Source organism: Pseudopodoces humilis, chromosome 1, assembly GCF_049639895.1.
Source record: "Pseudopodoces humilis isolate 2021_Gansu_Grassland_sample_001 chromosome 1, ASM4963989v1, whole genome shotgun sequence".
NCBI classification, from domain to species: domain Eukaryota; kingdom Metazoa; phylum Chordata; class Aves; order Passeriformes; family Paridae; genus Pseudopodoces; species Pseudopodoces humilis.
Window position 1 is genome coordinate 134,177,008 of NC_142200.1, and position 18,084 is coordinate 134,195,091.

The 18,084-nt window shown below is 36.5% G+C and overlaps 1 protein-coding gene across 2 annotated transcripts in view; it reads right to left on the reverse strand.

Annotated features, from left to right (window-relative positions):
* Nucleotides 1–857: 857 nt before the first annotated feature.
* PIP4K2A (phosphatidylinositol-5-phosphate 4-kinase type 2 alpha) overlaps nt 858–18,084 on the reverse strand; it is a 109,321-nt gene continuing 92,094 nt past the window's right edge. Inside the window, exons 7-10 of one of the 2 annotated variants that reach the window (XM_005518740.3) lie at nt 9,784–9,897; nt 6,172–6,415; nt 4,939–5,042; nt 858–3,172 (exon numbers count right to left, since the gene is read on the reverse strand). In XM_005518740.3, the coding sequence (XP_005518797.1) occupies nt 3,092–3,172; nt 4,939–5,042; nt 6,172–6,415; nt 9,784–9,897 (543 nt within the window). In that variant the 3' untranslated portion in view covers nt 858–3,091. Of the gene's footprint in view, nt 3,173–3,378; nt 3,451–4,938; nt 5,043–6,171; nt 6,416–9,783; nt 9,898–18,084 lie in introns of those variants that run through there. The other variant, XM_088062238.1, reaches the window with a different exon arrangement.

Here is an 18,084-nt window from a genome sequence, read left to right on the forward strand (position 1 = left end):
TGCAGCTGCTTGCTGCCCACTGTGGCTCACGGGCCGTGTAACTTGAGCAGCATTCCTCGAGCACCATGCCCACCCTAAACTCCCAGCAGCTGGAGCAGCTGTGTGAAGTGCAGCCTTAGATTACTACAGACATCCTTGAGAAATTAAAAAGCTGAATCTCCAGTCTCTATCATTTCACCTACTTTTAACAGAATTGCTCCTCAGCCACCTTGTCTTTGGGGTATATCTACTTTATCATTAACTCAGTCATGTATTTTACAGGTAATACTGCTGGAAATATTGTTTTGCAACATCTGTGCAATAAACTGAAAAAACCCAAAGTGACAAATGTATTAAAAAGAATTAAAAGTTAAATCAGAATAAAGTCAAAAAGACACTTTTCTACCATTTGCCCACAATGTGCAGCACAGGCTGTATCACACACTGAAAGTCCCGACAATCAAAGTCTTGAAAACCCTCTCTCCCTCCCTTCCCATGAAAGTTTGGACTTATTCCCAAATACTTTAAAAAGAATTGGTCTAGCATAAGATCACAACTAGCAAAGTTCTGCCAATCCTTCTATCAATTAACTATTGTGGATGATCTTCCCATTTTATTATTAATACTAGGATTTAGTCCACAGATTTGCCAATTACAAACCTCAGTATTTGCTCTCAGAACCAGTCTTAGCCCAAAACCCCAAAGACTAAATATTCCAGGCCCCTTAAAGTAAGCATGGAAGAAGCAAGTTAGAATCTAGTGAAAAACTTAAAGTTTAAATTTTGTCTTAATTTTTTTTCCTTTGTGATACAGGCATTTAACATCCAAAATTCATCTGTAAGCAATCAAAACCACAGGTAAAACACAAGAACAAAGGATTTACCTAGTGAGTCATCAAAGTGCTTTATTTTATAAAGCCTTGCTCATGTTTGGAGTGTAATCTAAGCACTAACATACACAATAATGAGTCTTCCTTGCCCTGTCCAAATAAACGGTTTATCAACAAGAGTGAGTGACAAAAATGCTACACAGACAAAAAGAATGCTTTGCTGTAAATGTCAAAAATGGTCTAAAAATGTACACTCGTTGGCCGCAATTAAATATGTACTCCAAGTACCTTATTTTTACTCCAGAGTCTCCCTGTGGCCTCATACCTTCAGAAGCTTCAGAAAACGAAACTTGGGTGAGAACGTAGACAACCAGGGTGTTTAGGGAAAGGACAAAAAAAAAAAAATCAAGCCACAGTACCAACTTATTTAAATACAATACAAAAGTATACACATACATTACAGTGCTGCAGACATCACTAAGTCAAATGTAACAAAAAACCCTGTGGGAAAGGTTGGGGAAAGGAAGCAAAATTAGTACACAGCAACAGGGATAGTATTGCCTTTGGCCGCTGAAGAGAGTGTAATTAAGGGGTTGCTGTTGTAGGGGCTCCTCTGAAGTGAACCACAACGTAGGTTATGCACAGTTACAGGCTGAGCAGCACTGACATTAGTTATGGAGAAGGCATGCTGGCACTCCTGATCCCAGTTAGAGATGATGAGAGGGAGGTTTGACTTCTCTTACGTTGCCTACAAAATCTAACAATTTCAAGAAAGAAATTTTAAAGGCACAGCTTTAGCACAGTGTATAAGTAGATAAACTTTTAAGCATATGTAAATTTGTTTCTTTCAAGCATGGAGTCTTTCAGGGAAAAATACAAGAGGAGAAGGAATACAATGTTGTTTAAAAATTTTAAACAAGTTAAACATGATCAGCACAGTTTCAGGCAATGTACTATACAATCAAAATTGAGTAAATGGTAGGACAGGTCATTTTGATGCTGAAAGACAACCTTGGGAAAAATCCCTCCGAAATATCCTTTCGCATTTTATTGTAAAAGAGTCTATCATGGAGGTGAGCGAGACATTCACTTTAGTACACTACTGCACATTACCTCTTGGAAGATGACAAACATTACTTCATTTGTACTGCAAAATAACTTTACATGTAAACTCAAAAGTCTTATATTGTACACGGCTCTGAAATTCAGAAATATCCCTGCTTTCCTAATAATGTAAACAGTAAAATTCAGGGTTCATTATTCAAGGGATAATCTATAATAAAATACCGCTATTTCAACAGTACAACATAAGCATTTAAACTTCAAATTCCCAGTAAATTACAAGGGAATGGAATTTCTATCAGTGTGCACATCTTTCAGGATGGGTAGAAGATGGAGCTACTATTGCCCAAAACTATGCGCTTCTTCAGATAAGCATTTCTTACACTTGTAACATTATTAGTTCCTATATTGCAAGAGTACAAAACAAATGAAAACTTCAGGTAACAAAGAGAAATAAGCAAAGTTTTCCCTTAATGTAAGTTTACTATAGCAAAAATGTACACATAGCATGAATTATGTTAGCTCTTTGTAAGTTAAGAGATGCCAGCTCTCAGATGTCTGAGAGGCTGAACTTCCTGATGCAATGTGCTGAAAAAGAAGACAAAAAATGGGAGAGAGAAGAAAGAAAAGGAAAAAACCAAACTGCTAGGAACCAAAAGGGAAAAGCCTCCGGCACCAAGGGCTGTTGCAGCTGTGTTTTAAGGAGTGCCAGTGTGCAGGGTGTAAGTGTAACATTCGCAGTAAGGTCTCCAGTATAATCACCATCATCATCATCATGAAGAATACTGTCATGTATCTTTTTTCAAAAAATAAACCGATCCACAGTTTACAATTTGATATCAATATTGTAAATTTAACATGCATTTACTCTTTCCCACCCCCACCCCGCGCCTCTTTGCTCATTTATTCCATTTCAGCTGGTAGCATCAGAGTATTACTGTCACAGTGCACTCTGAGTAAGCTGTTCTATTTATTTAAATTATTTTAATTCTTTTTTTTTGCACACACAAAAGAGTCAGAAATAGCTAGAACTATGCTGGGAATATCAGGCAGCTGTTAAAGCAAGTACTCCACCCCACTTCAGTCATCTTTGCCAGCAGATGTAAACAAAGGGGTTGCTTTCTGTAAGATGAGTGCTTCTCTGAGTTCCTTTCTTTCCCTACACTTGTAGCCACTGCTGCTGTCCCCAGGTCTTGTGTCTGTCCTATGTAACATGATAGGTTACGTCAAGATGTTGGCAATAAAGTCCAAGAAGCGCTTTGAATACTGTTCTGGATTAACAGTTGAAATTTCTGCACCAGCCTATACAGAGAATTGGGAGAAGAAAGAAGGAAGAACCAGTGTTTTATTTGATGCTTTTGTGATGGAGGATGTTAATAAATTTCATGTGCAGTTTCAGAACCAGAGACTAGAAACACAAATTGTAATGGCCCTCAATTAGAATCTTACTGGTGCCTTTTTAGGCTTCACAGGAGGACACTGATAGTCAGTACTCACCCCTGTAATAACTATCTTCCATTTCTGAAAAATTTTCTTTTTACTTTCCATGTTTCTCTTTACTTTCGTTGTACTTCAGTCTCCTGCATGAATTTTTACAGCACATTAGCCATGCTACCCATTGATTCACCAGCAGATTCTGGTCTCTTGAGCAGCTCTCAAGAGACACATACAGAGAAGACTGAACTGCCATACTTAGATCTGGCACATCAACAGTTGTGTAACAGGTATTGTTACCTGAATGCTACATAGCCTAGTTTGAAATACATGGTAAGAGCAACACTTCTTCAACATTTACGCATTTAAATCTGCACTCACTGAATAAGCCATACAATTGTTATTTCAATGAAGTCATGATTTCATTTATATTTTTACTGGAGTTTTTCAGAGCCTTACCCACATATTTATTTATATTTTTCCTGTTTTACAAAAGAGGAAAGCTGCATGCATACAATTAACAAATGAACTTCAGTATGATGTGGCTCAGGATGGAGACAGAGAAATAAACAAAATAGATGTATGAAAGTAATGTTCTGTAATAAGTTCTAATCACAATCAGCTTCAATAATCACAGCGATTACTCACAACATATTTCTGTTATTTAAGCCAGAAGTGTGAGATTTTAAAGTCTGCTACTTTCAAAGTTCAGTAATAATTGCCAGATAATGGCTGCATATGGTCTGTGTCAACTTTCAGCTGTCCAGAAAGCAGAGTAATGAGAGCATTGCTTTATAGAGACAAAAAAAAATACCTCCTACAGGCCAGGTCACATCATTCTCTACTGTAACTAAAAAGTCCAGAGCCCTTTGCCTAAAATTTCCCATAATGCCCTAACCCTTTAGATACTTAGACACAGGAGGGATTTTAGCCTCATGAATTAATATGCTCTTTTTAAGAAGTTTATGAAATTTGAATGTTAAATCACCACAGGAGTGATAATAGTAGATATAAATCATAAACCTGGAAGACTGGGCTGTTTCACCACAGTTCTTTGGTGTCTGCTGCTAAGCAGCAATTTCAGTCAAAATGAAATAATGGCAGTCAAACAGAAGCTTTCACCAAACAGTCTCTGAGTATTTAATATATAAATTATATTTTTATGTCTGATTTTGTAAATTGTACTTTTTATTTCCTGAAGAAGTCTTCTAGAGTGAACCACGTTATATGCTGAAGAACTAGCTTTCAGCAGACTGTACCAAATAATGAAACCATCATTAGGGCCCTGCATCCAAAATTAGATTCATGACAGCTTTCATAGAGTGGTGAACAGCTTTGTTTGCAAGAATAAGGCGCATCTCACAAATTTAGGACAAAGTCTTAAAAAGCATCTCACTAGAGCTCTTTGTGGGTGAGAAAGCTGTGCACACAGCTGAAAAAGGAGTTCCACTCTCAGTATGTAATGTATAGCAGTTATTCTACATTTTTATTGCACATCAAACTTGAAAAAATAAAAAAAAATCTGATCTAATTCGCCTTTCCCTAGATTTACTGAACAGTCCCATATCAGGGCACTAAACAAAAATGCATGAATATAAAGGGAGTAAGAGGAAGAAACCAAGCCAGATACTTACCCCATGCTTTACCGTTTTTGCGGCATGGGCAGCTTTCTTTTTTGCATCATAATGAGTAAGAATGTCAATAATGGCCATGAAGTACACCTCCTTCCTGGGTGCATCTGCCAACGGCAAACACAGGGCAGTAAGGACTTCTGAGACATCTTAACGAGTCCTCCTTCTAACAAAGGAGACTCAAGTAAGACTCAATCAGCAGCTAAGACACATCAATGTCAGTCATAACCAAGATGTCTAAAAATCACAAGCTCAAGCTGTTTTTAATTGAGAGTTTAACTGCAGTCATATATAATGCAAAACCCCCTAAATGAGTGCAAAATAAAAAACTAGCATGCAGAAGTATGAATTATTGCTCAGTTAAAGTAATGTGGATTTCATCTTTGTGGGAAAACTAAGAAGTTCTATATAAAAGGTAATGCTTCTGTGTCAACAAACAGGATCACAGAATGAACTGAGTTGGAAAAGACCTTTGAGATCATCAAGTCCAAACTATGACCTAACACCTCCTCATCAAAACTAAAACATGGCACTGAGTGCCACGTCCAGTCCTTTTTTAAGCATGTCTAGGGATGGTGACTCCACCATGTCCCTGGGGCAGATGATTCCAGTGCCCACTCTTTCAGTGAAGAATTTTTTCCTGACATCTAACCTAAACTTCTCCTTGTGCAGCTTAAGATCATATTTCTTTATGAATAAAACCATGTATTTATCTATGTCAATGCTTACAAACAAAAAGAAAATGTAACTTTCCCGTCTTGAACAGCCAGAAGTACCTAGTTATACTTAATTTTACACACTAACATTAAACTCAGTTTCAGGCTTCTTACACACTCCTTATGATGATTTTCTTAGCTGCAACACAGAATGTGGGTATGAGTGCACAAATTTTCAAAAGTAATCAAAAAAATGAAATATAACTTGGAATGCTTCTTGTCTCATTCTTTTTAGGCTGTGTTTAACAGTGTTATCTGTCAGAAAAGACCAACTATAGATACTAGACTTCCCAAAAGGGATGAAAACCCCATGAATTAACTGCTGAAGAACTGGTGAACTGGAATAGCCAAGCATTATAGAAATCTTCTCCTTTCTGCTGCACCAAAGAGCAAATTTCCTTTTCCACAGAGAGAACTTCTGTTTTTCAGTTTACATTTGCCTTTACATGTTTGTGAGGACTCTAGAAGTCTGATGCAAGAATCAAACCACCTTAACATAAAAATATTTCTTACTGCTTACTTTCATGGGATTTTATTCCGTAAACATCAATAGCTGGATCAAATTCCCCTGGAGCCAAAGGCAGTGAGCTGTTCAGGGTGTTTCCTGGACTGTCTGGAGGGGTTCCAATGGGGTGGGTCCCATCACTTTCACCTTCCTCTTCTCCATCATTCTCTTCACACTCTATTTCTTCCTGTTCAGCTCTTTCAACATCATGAATTCCAACCAGCAAGCTGTAGTCCATGAGTTTTAACTGAGCAAGGAACTAGAAAGTGATAATAAGCAGTCTATCAATATTGCTGAAAAACGTAAGCTTCACTTACAAACAGAAGTTACACAAAGGTATCACCAGTTGAGAAAAACTTCTAAGGCACTTCTGAGAGAGCAAAAGGGAAGTTTAAGTGATAAAGCTGGAAAAGAAATACCCGATTTTACTAAAATGTATTAGCAGCACACAAATCACTTGAAACTTATACTGTAGCCCACTCTTCCAAAAGACTCAGGGAAAAAAAAATGTGAGTAGTGGAGACCAGTGTGCTTGTAAGCTATTAATACTGTCTCATGTTTCAGTTGAATTACAGATTCATAGAATATCCTGGGTTAGAAGTGACCCCCAAGGATTATCAAGTCCAACTCTTGGTCCTGCTGTACAGAAACATTCCCAAGAGTCACACCATGTGCCTGAGAACATTGATCAAATGCTTCTTGAACTCTGTCAGGCTTGGTGCTGTGCCACCATCCTCTCTGCCCTCCTTCGGACAGCTTTGTATCTTCCTTATGTTGTGGTGCCTAAGATCACGCACTTGAGGTAGGGACTGCTCTGTCACAGCTCAGTGTCCAGAGCAGCCTCTGTGCTATCAGATGTAGAGCACACTATGAGCTGAACCCACCCTCCCAATCCCTTTTAAGTCTTTAATTAAAGAACCATGAAAAGTGTTCAAAAATTCTTGCAGTGGAAAAGCTGTGAAGTTTTACACTTTGAAGACATGAAGTGATGTATTCTCTTCAGTGACAGGCTCATGATTTGCATCACGAAAGCAAAACACGTACATGAATGGAAGGGTGGTTTTGAATAAAGAGTAAGGATGGGAGATGTTAGGAAATTGAAAGATGAATACACTCTATGTACAAACAAAGTTATTTTAGTTGAGGAGAATGGGATAAGGCAGAAAGAGGAGGATGGATATAAGGAAGGCATAAAAGCAGGAAAACGGGATAAGCAGCTCAAGGGGGTGAGGGATAGGCAGGACAGAGTTGTGCTGAAGCTTAAAAGAAGTACTGTGATTTCAAACTTGTGAAGACCATGCTTGTGGTATGTAGAGAAAGTGGCTTAAAATAAAAATTGCTTCAGTTTTTATAAACACTAAATGGTTATAAAAAGGAAGTTAGAGCAGACCAGGGAAGAAGGCATTTGAGCTAGACTTTGGCACAGAGCTAGTGATTGTGATCACTGAAAAAGATAAAATATTAGGTAATGAGAAACTCCGGTTTGTCAAAATCTGATTCTGAGAAAGTAGACAAGCTGGAGACAACTGTAAATTAAAGTTCTAGAAGAAATATTGTGAGACTGAGATGAGGTTTTAAGAAGAAGAAACTGCTTTAAATTGATTTCAGTATAATTTATTTCAGTAAAATAAAAAGTAGACTTCACAAGACTGGAAGGGATCTAAGTTTGAAGACATGATGCACAATATACAAGACAAATAGATGAGACTGGGCAAAGGCAAGGGGGTAGAAGAACTCCAGGCATATTAGTCACTACTTGGTAAATACAGGGGGAAAAAAATCTACCAATAATAATAAAGAACAGCATGAAAGAGAACGGACTCTTGGGGAAAAAACAGTAAGATACAAATTGGAAAAAAAAAAATCTGATTTTAAATAGAAAAAATATGTAGTTTTTCTCGGGACACTTGCAGTGGAATAAGGAGATGGGAGAAAAGACAAGGGACATCAAAATAGCAGTAATAATTTGTGTCTGAACACAGGAAGGGGACAGAGGACTTGATTAGGGGAGAAATATATAAACAAAGCTTAATGTAAAAAAAAACAGAGAGAAAGCTGTATAGCTCAGAATAGTACTCTATTATATGTTAAACTATAAATATTGTCTGATAAGATAATATACTAAGTACTGTGCATTTCTTTTCATTGTAGTGAAATGTGTGCTTTAACACATTGGTTACAAAGTGTGTCTATCAGTTATCTAGTAAGGGCAAAAGAACCAACAAAAGAAAACCAAGGTTAAAGAATAGCTTGCCATTGTCAAAATCAGGAGCCAGATCACTTCACACTAGTGGTTTACATGGATATTAAACAATTCTCTGTATAAACTTCAAACCCATAAAAACAGCCTCTCAAGTCATAATCTTCCATTATATTCTCAGTCTGGTAAATAATATAGTTCATAGACAATCTACTTTTCAGGGTAGGAAAGTATCTTCCACATCCCTTCCTCACACTTAAGATATTATCTGCAACTTACTTACTGTAAAAGCAGTAGTCAGCAACATGTTAAAAGAGCACAAAATTTTAACCCAAATAAACTTATCTCTAGAGCTGTGACATCAGTAGAGCACTATATTTTAAATATAAAATAAACACACATTGGTATTTCACAAGGTATTTATGTTTTCATCATCCTCACCATCATAAATTTCCCATTGTTACTATGATGGGAAATTAGATTTCCTCAGAAGCAAATTATTGGGTAAATTCTAAAGTAACAGTATTTTGTTTTGTACAACTAATGAGATGCAGATCTGAAGAGTTCAGAAAGTCAATTCACAGAGTTCTTTTGGTATAAATAACTGAAAGTCTTATTAAGTCACAGACACATTTTGCTACCAAGTCTCTTCCAAATCTGCCTTTTCACTTGAAAACAGATTTTAGTCTTTGAGTATAAGCTGCAAAGTACCATGTTTAGGAATAATATTTTAAATTATACAAACTAAAGGCAAGTTGTGTGAGCAAGTTAGTCTGATGTTTATTTTATTAGCTGAACAAAATCAGTAAAAATATTTCATTAAATTCATACATTAACACTTTTCTTTCAAGTATTTACTATATTCAGCCAAATAAATTACAAATGTATATTAAAGACTATATTAAGATGAGAATCCAGTTGCTGCATTTAGATTACTGAAGCACTCTACTGTTGTGATACTAAGAATGATTTAAAGCTGGATTACTATTATTAAACAAAAAGGTCATGTGCAGCTGTGAGCAGGGGAGATGCCCCTCCTCTGATATGGACTACAGTCCATGTTTGGCCTTAGCTCTGAGGGACCTCCACCTGTAAAATACAACTAACAATACTCACCTCTCTCTCAGGGGCATTTGGAAGTACTAGGCTTGTAAAGCATTTAAGTCCTAAGCAGTACCATCATTTTAACATCACATCATCAAGGCAGGAACAATGTATGGCAACCAGCTATGGCAGCAAGCCATTTATCACATCAGCAAAGCACTGACCAACTCCTGAAAGTTTAAATTGTGTTTCATTTAAAACAGCCAGTGTTTACAGTTTTATAAACAAGAGCTTTTACTATTGAATTACAGGTATGATTTCCTGGGACATCCATAATTTGCCACACATTTTAACCACACGTAACAGAACAGACACATTCTTACCTCAACATCCTTTTTGAGTTTCTCAAGGAACATCTTTTTGTTATTCTCATCGATATGAATCTTTTGGCCATCATTAATAAAATCATTGTCTTTGAACGTCGGCAGCTCTTTGGCCTAAAACAAACCAAAATTCCTGTAAGAGCAGGACTGTAAAGAGGAGTGTGGTGAAGCTGCTGGCCTGGTGCAGGCCCTGTGCTTCAGAAAGTCACTCCTAAGCTGCGTCTCTCCTTGGCACACAGCTCTCTGTAACTGCATCCATGGAGCTCTTTCCTTAGCGTATCCCTCGTGGAAATGCCCTAGAAGGTATCTGCCCACTGGGCAGCAAATGTAGCTAGGAAAGAATCTCCACTCAATACTGGATTTGCATTGAACACTGATTTGCATTGAGCTTCTTCCAAGATGTCATTTATCAAAGTGACTGGCAATAAGTGAAATCAAAACACAAATTACATCTCATAACAAAGGGCCTGCATCAGGTCTTACAGAGGAAGTCAGACTGGACTGCATTTTGCACAACTACTGTGAATGCTTACAAGTGCCCAATACCAAATAATCATTGGAAAGCATCAAATAAATATGAATTATGAAATTCTGCTTAAAAGTAGCAAATCCCAGAGAAGACCATTGTCTCTTCAATATGTAATTAAATATTCTTGATGTTGGAACGAATTGATTACCTTTGTCTTCAACTCCCTCATGAAGTGATTTGCAACACTTCAAATGGGCTCTGTTTTTTATGGGCAGTGACTAGAAGTTTGCACAAAAAACCCCAGAAAACTGACAAACAAAAGAGCAGTTCCTTCAGGAATATTTGGTCAAGCAAACTTGAAGTAATAATAACTCCTGCAGTCAAAGCCTTTAAAAAATTGACCCATTATAGGCAATCAACAGCCTTTCTCTCTGCCCCACCTTTAATCAATAGTATGGAAGAACAGGTTTCCTTTACAAAGAAAATGTTGAAGAACAACCAGTGGTGCAATTCCTATGAACTGTCAGTGGCCAAGAACTAGTGAGTACCCTGAATAAAATAATTTCCTCTTAATCTGAAAGTCCTTCTGCTAGGAATAAAAGGCAACTAACATCAGCCTACAGGAATGTCCTCTGTAAGTTTAACTAGCCAGACATTGCTTATAATCCTACTGGAGATGGTATTTTTCATAAAGTTTATTTTCTTCCTATGACACAGCAAGGAAAAGAACCTGAGAGCTTCTTTCCTCTGCTCCAATATATATACCTTGGAAAGCACAGCATTAAAATGTGAGCACCACAGCAGACTCTGAAAGGCCCTCATAGATTTTCACAGTAGCGATAAGTTTTTTTTGCTGTTAGGTTGTGTGTACTGAGATGGCCAAAATAGTCAGTTTCCCAACTGTCCAAATTAATTTTTTGGACCTGGAATTTGTGAATTGCTTGAGATCCCACAATGCTACTGTTTAGAAATAGATCCTTTTCTTCCAATAACTGCTCAAAACCACTTCAGAGATTAGTAGCATTATAATAGTTACAAATCCATTATTAAATCCACTGCATCCCGATACCTATGAAGTTTGAAAAAAACATAAGGTCCTAGTCTGGCTGCTCTGAATTATTATTGTCTTGCATCTAGAACATTCTGAAACATTAAAATACCCTCTAATAGTGATCCTCTATTTATATTTAGAAAAAAAAGAAAACAAACACCAAAGCAGCTGAGATGGTGCTATAACCATTACTCTATCAGAGACTCCACTTCCAAGGAGGTTCAGCACTGTTCTCCTGCTTTACTCAAAAACAATGCTGGACACTTTCTGAAGCTCACAATGAATTGTTTACCACAATATGACTGCACATTATGCATTGATTTTCTTTCTGGCCTACTCAGTAAGAGGTTTAGGACACAAATGAGCAGGGGTAAGCATTCCAGGCTAACAGCTGTAGAGATTACCATACTCAAGTGAGCATAGCGTCCCATGGACAGGGCTAACTCTGCAGAGGCGGGACTGTGGATCCAGGGATGTTGCCAACACTGGAGGATGGAATCCAGTGCGTGGGATGTTTAAGAATGGAGAGGAGATTCGGATGAAATAAATTAATATGAAGCAATAATGAAAAGAATGCAGGAAACCAAGATTCTTTCACTTTTATCCCAAAATTACTTAAAAAAAAATAAAAATCCCCAGATTATTTTTCCACCTAGTATATCCAAGTTATTGATGAAATCAGGCAGAGGTTAAAGTGAAACAAGCCCATTAACACAGAAAACTCCCCTACTAGTGCTGTTTAAAGCTAGGGGGTGAGCACAGTGGGAGGATGTGCTTGTGGTTAAGATGCTGAGATGCTTGTTTGCCTCTAGGCTCTGCCGCAGGCTTCCCACAGAGCACAGCCCCATCACACCAGCAGGGGTGTGAGTGGAAGCTGCCTCGCCACTGAGGACACTCTTATGGTAGTAAAAATAAACTTAAATTAAAAGCAGTGCCTTCTCTGGAAGATGCTAATGCTGGTAAGCCGGTTGTGCAGGTGCCATACTTCACTTTAACCTTGTCTCTGATCTATTTTTAATAAAAGTGAGCTAGCAAAGCTGACACTGCTGCAGTTCTTGCCTGCCATCACAAGACCCAAGGGGTACTCCCAAGGACGTTCCGGGCAGTGAGTCAGCATTCCCAAAAAATGCCAGACTCCTCACTGCCTTGCATGTAGGTTCCCCCAGCCCACAGTCATCCCTCTGACAATATTTATCTGAGGTAATTTTTATTCACCCAAATACCCATAGTTGTCAAGAACTGGCAAGTGTAGAACCACCTAAGTTAAAAGCCAGCTCCAAAGCAAGTGAAGAAAAAGGACAAAGTAAAAGCAGCATCTAAGCAACTGAAGCTAAAAAGCTCTGTGCCAGTGGTTGCCCTCGCTACATTATTTGTGGGATGCATCCCAGCCTATTCTCTTCCCTCTTTCTAGGTATTACTAGACAGACCTTTTTTTTTTTTTTTTGGTGTACTAGACAGTATTATTCTCCTTATTTATTTAAAGCCGAATAGTCCTAGGATACTGTTGCAGTCCCACATATTACTAATGACAGCCATTGATAAAAGTGATTCTAGTAGTACTTTAACTGAAATTTGTCTTAAGATTGATTTGTGAATTTAAGAATCAAAACCTATGAAACATTCAACCAGAAGAGGCTCTTGTAGTTATGTCAAATCAATAATACATTCATTTATGTTGAAAAATCCCACTATGTTCATTTCTTCCTTGGTAAAATAAACACAAATAGAGTCACATTGTGGCAGTTTAGAACATTATCTGAATAAAAAAAACCTGAGACTTTGCTTTAATGAAATAATTGATATGGTTAATTTTTTATGATGTCTCAAATATTTTCAATGAAGCACAATCCTTGTTGGAAAATGATTCTCCTAGAATGTAATTCATTATAATGAACATATTACTGTCATTAAAGAACTAAATATTTTAAGAGCTGCACAGGAGATGAGCATCTAACTACTTCCACTAAATTAATAATAGATTTTCTTTCTGAACCACCTCCACTGTTTTTAATCTCCTACTTAAAGATGCAAGAAAGGCACAGCAGATTTTATAAATATAAAATATTTATTTATTAAAAAAGCATGTTATCAGCACACTTCAGGTTTGCATTCCAAAGTTTGCCATGGTCACAGAGAATTTTAATGGCAGGAAGATTTCACTGCCTTTGAAAGGCTGAAAATCAATAAAGATTTCTACGTAACTAAGATGACAGAATGCGTAAAGCCTCTTCAAAATAAAAGTACACAGTAAGAGCTGATACTGCTTTGAATTAAAAGAAGTCTTGGAATATAAGAATCAGGTGAAGTTTTATTTCTAGATGAACATGGAAATAGTTTCTGTGTATTAGGACATCTTGGTTCAGCATCCTATCCTAATGAGTTGAAATGAACATTAACAATTTTTTTTTCCCACAAAGGGGTTTTTACATGCATTATGACATCAAATATAATGGTCATAGCTAACATTAATGTTGGCATTTTGGAAGCAGCTTGCTAAAACAGCTGTAGTTCTGGTAAGTTTCCAAATCAGGGATTGAAAAAAGAAAAAGACTAATTGTCCTCACGTTCTGGCAGAAGTTTCTCATCTAACAAAGACAAGGTTTAGATATTAGGAGAAATGTAGCATAGCAGCCTTATTTTTTCTCTGGAACTAGTCACAAGTCACATTATTCATGCAGATGATCATGTGAAAATCTGGCTTACAATTTATAACTTTCGAAAATTATGTAAAACATCTGCCAAGAGTTAAGGTCCACACCCTGGACTTTTTTAACAGCAAATGGCCCAAATACACCTTAATTTTTTAAAGTACTGGGCTCATCAGCATATATGGAAGACAGTGTTTAGAAAAAAAAAAAAGGCTATAATACTAAATAGAGTTTGCAATGACTTGGAACAGGTGATTTTGAATTGAATCAAAACTCTGGAGTCACAAGATCTACAAGATGGAGGAATAACTTCCTTTGGAATTATGCAGCTTCTTGCCTCCCATAGTTCTGTGAGCTGGGTCCAAACTTTGGTTGTACAAATTGCCTTGCCCCAGACAGGGGTTTCTATACAAAGAGTCTGCAGCTCCATTTGACATCAGAGGTCTGTAAAAGGCAATGGAAATAAAGCTGTAAACCCAAAACAGGGTTTGAGGGGAAACACTGGAATGACTTTAGCCAGTACAACAAACGTTTTTGTAGGAATGTAGGAAGAAAAAATTGTGCAGGATGCTGTAGAAGGGTTAAGTACTCAAGCATGTACCAAAATAGAAACTGTCTTTTCAATGCTCAAGGAAATGCATCCAGAATTATCCCTAGCATTAATGTCTTCCTGCTGCAAAATGAACATGCAACATATAAAGTACAACACAAAATTCCCCTGTTATTTTCTAAATTTTTTTTAACATATGGAAAGCAGACTTCTCTAAACAAAAATGAAACAAAACACCCCCACCCCTCAAAACCAAACAAAGGCAAACTAATACTTTGTTTTGAAAAACTGTAATGGGGTTGGTGTCATGAAAAGGCTAAAAATGCTGAAATCAAAACCCTGAATGTCTCTCCCTATCTTTGGAGTGTGATGTTTTGAAAGTTATAATCTCAGTACATTGCAATGTTTAGATTTATTTCACAGATAAATCTAAGACACTTCACAAGTCTCTTGTGTGAGATCAGCACATGAAGCAGACTGAAATCACTAATAAGAGGTAAGTACAAAAATGTTCTAAAATAGCAGGAAAAAATAGCTCATACTCTGGAATGAGGTACCTTGAATAAGGTTTTACATAGTGACACCAAAAGTAACAAAAAACCGAGTCAAGAGTGGGTGATCTTGTTGCTATGCTCCTCTACTAAAGCCCTTCCTTAGGTTATACTTTCCTCTCAGAAATCAATTACTACATGTTGTAATATATAAAGTAAAACACAAAGCTAACGTCTAGTGACAACTTTCCATCTAATTATCACAGCTGTGTATTTTGCATCCAATTTAATTAAGATGCAACATAGCTGTCAATTATGGCAATCTTTTTCCCAAAAGAAACTTGAATCGAAAATCCTTTATTCAATTACATTTGCTATAATTTTCCTGCATTTATGAAAGGTGATTTTGGAAACAACACATACTACTGAGGTGGCAATGCAACCAGTTTTAGACTGATTTAAAAAACATAATAATCTCTGAAATTGCTTGAGAAAGATGAAATGTGGTGGGCATCAGTTCAGTTAGGATTTTTCGTCTTCAGATTTCTTTCTGAACTGCTCACTCACAAGCAACAGCTTTTTTTTATCAGTATTTTTTTACATAGATTTTTTTATCAGTACAAGTAGACTCAGCTGTTACCCCTAATTTGATTTTTTACTGCAAGTACAGCATAATTGTGAGCAGCTAGACCACCAGGGGAGTTCTGCATTATTCTCATTTCACTTAAGAGGGCAAAATTGTCCAAAGAATGAATAGAAAATGCCCATTACTAAAATAAGAAAAATTTTTAAAGGAGCAGCTGTCAGAATCTAACAACTGCTGAAACATACTGTTTCTTTTAAAATCCAAGGTATCTCTAAGTGTATGTTATGATACATGTTGCCAAGAAAGTGATGCCTTTATTATCAAAAGTATCATTTGTAACACAAATGAAAGGCACTGTGTGTTAAGGTGAAATTTAACAGAATGGTGCTTGTTTCTACACCGATTATTACAAAATATTGAAATGACAGTTTTGGAACTGCTCATCCATGTGTTAGGATATTAAACAGCTGAAGACAGTCAAACAGGAGGTAAACTGTAAAAGGATGGAAAAGTACCATTCTCAATCTGACAACTTTTCATCCTAAAAACTGACTTTGAAAAATGTTTGAATACTAATACCTATTTTACACTACCAAATTAAAGTAGAATTATATTATTATCTCTGATTTCTTATTCATTAAATATTTTTGCATATTTGTCTCTTTTTCATTAACTGAGTATATAACTTTTAGTTTGACAGGAAGAAGATTCAAGAACATAAATTTCACTAAATTTGTTTTTAAAGTAATACATCTAGAATTTACAGTCTGCATTAGAATGTGACTGAAAAGACTTGCTCTTCTGTTTTCTGACTTGTCCAGCTTTAAGACAAGTAAACATTATTCTTGATATTCTGGTTATTTGAATGTTGTCATTTAAAACTCACTATGAATTACTTAAAAACCCATTTAAAAGCTAGCTACTGCCAGACAATTTAGCCATATATTTTAGTACCAAAAGCTTCCTTTATTACTGTCACATATGTGAATAGCTATATAGTTATAAGTAATTATACTGCCATTAATAGAAGTTTATTAATATTAATATAATTTTCAAAATAATATTAATAAATCAATGATTTAGCTTGCATCTGGCTAAAAATTAGCTAATAATTTACTACACCAGCTCAGTTTTCATATTGCCTGGTTTTGTTTAATCACTCAGGTCAATTTCTTGTATGATAGAACACGCCAAAATCTCTTCAGAGAATTTGTTAAAACGCCATTCCCCCCACCTGCCTTTCAAGTCAAATCTTTCCAGTTGTTTTCATATCCTAAGATTGATTTGAGATGCTCAGAGATGACAACAAGAAGTTTGAAATACTGGCATCTACTTAAGAGAAAATGGAAGTAAAAAACATGCTACAGGCTCCACTTGTCACTCAGGAATAATAGACCATTTACATATCCAGGTTCAACAGGTCCTCAGGTCCTGAAATCAGTGGCACATGTGCAGAGATACCTCTCATGACATGCTCAGAGTTTCAGAACCAAACTTCCCTTGTCTATTCATATAAATATACAACATCCTTTTCATTTAAACCTAAAAGCTGTGTGTTAAGAAATATTTGAGAAATTTGAGTGAGTAAATCTGTTGTCATGCATACTGCAGGAGATTCAGATCGTAGTGATGACAAATCTTCTCAACATCTGCAATCCACAGGCAAAAGGTATTCTGGCCCTTTCAAATCAAACAGCAGACTCCAAAACTTAAAAAGCCCCATGCAATAAGCAAAATACTAATTTTCCCTTGCTTGAATCCCTAAGAGTCTCGAAATATAAAATGTTATTCCCTCTATGAATTAGATGCCTATCCAGTAATTCCCTTCCTTAAAAATCTTTTTTCTGAATGCAATCTTGTCAATTCCCTGCTGCATTGCAGTGGGGTTTGAGGGGAATGATGAGCGACAGAAAACTGTTCTGAAAGCCTCAGACTGTCTTCTTACAACATCAGTAAGCTTTGTGCAGTTCCATCCCCAAGAAATCAAACTATTAAAATAGCAGAATAAGAATTAGGGGGTGATGAGGCTTTTATGCATTGTTTTGAGAGAAGTACTCAAAATCAAAGGGAGGGTTCTAGATGTGAAATTGGTAAGAATTTTTGTTACCTGCCTTATGGAAGTTATGATTTCACATTAAATTTACAGAATAATTATTGTATGCATTTATGTAAAAGTACACAATTTTGTTTCAATTTATCTCTAAGCAAGTTTAATAGTAATTCTTCCGTGAACTTACAGAGGAGCAAAATTAGGGCACTGTTTCTCTGAGGTTCTCAATGTATTAACTACAATATACATGTACTATCATTAATCTATTTATTAGTATGATGCATATTTCTAAAATTGCTCAAAACTACTTTGCTAAACATCTGTCTAGTATCACCTGCTGTACAGCTGACTATAGATAATATTTTTAAATTTAATGTTACTAGTGCAAGCATTAATGTTACAACCTGAAGCAGTCCCATCCAAACAATTTGTCCTCATCCTTTCTATCAGATTGTT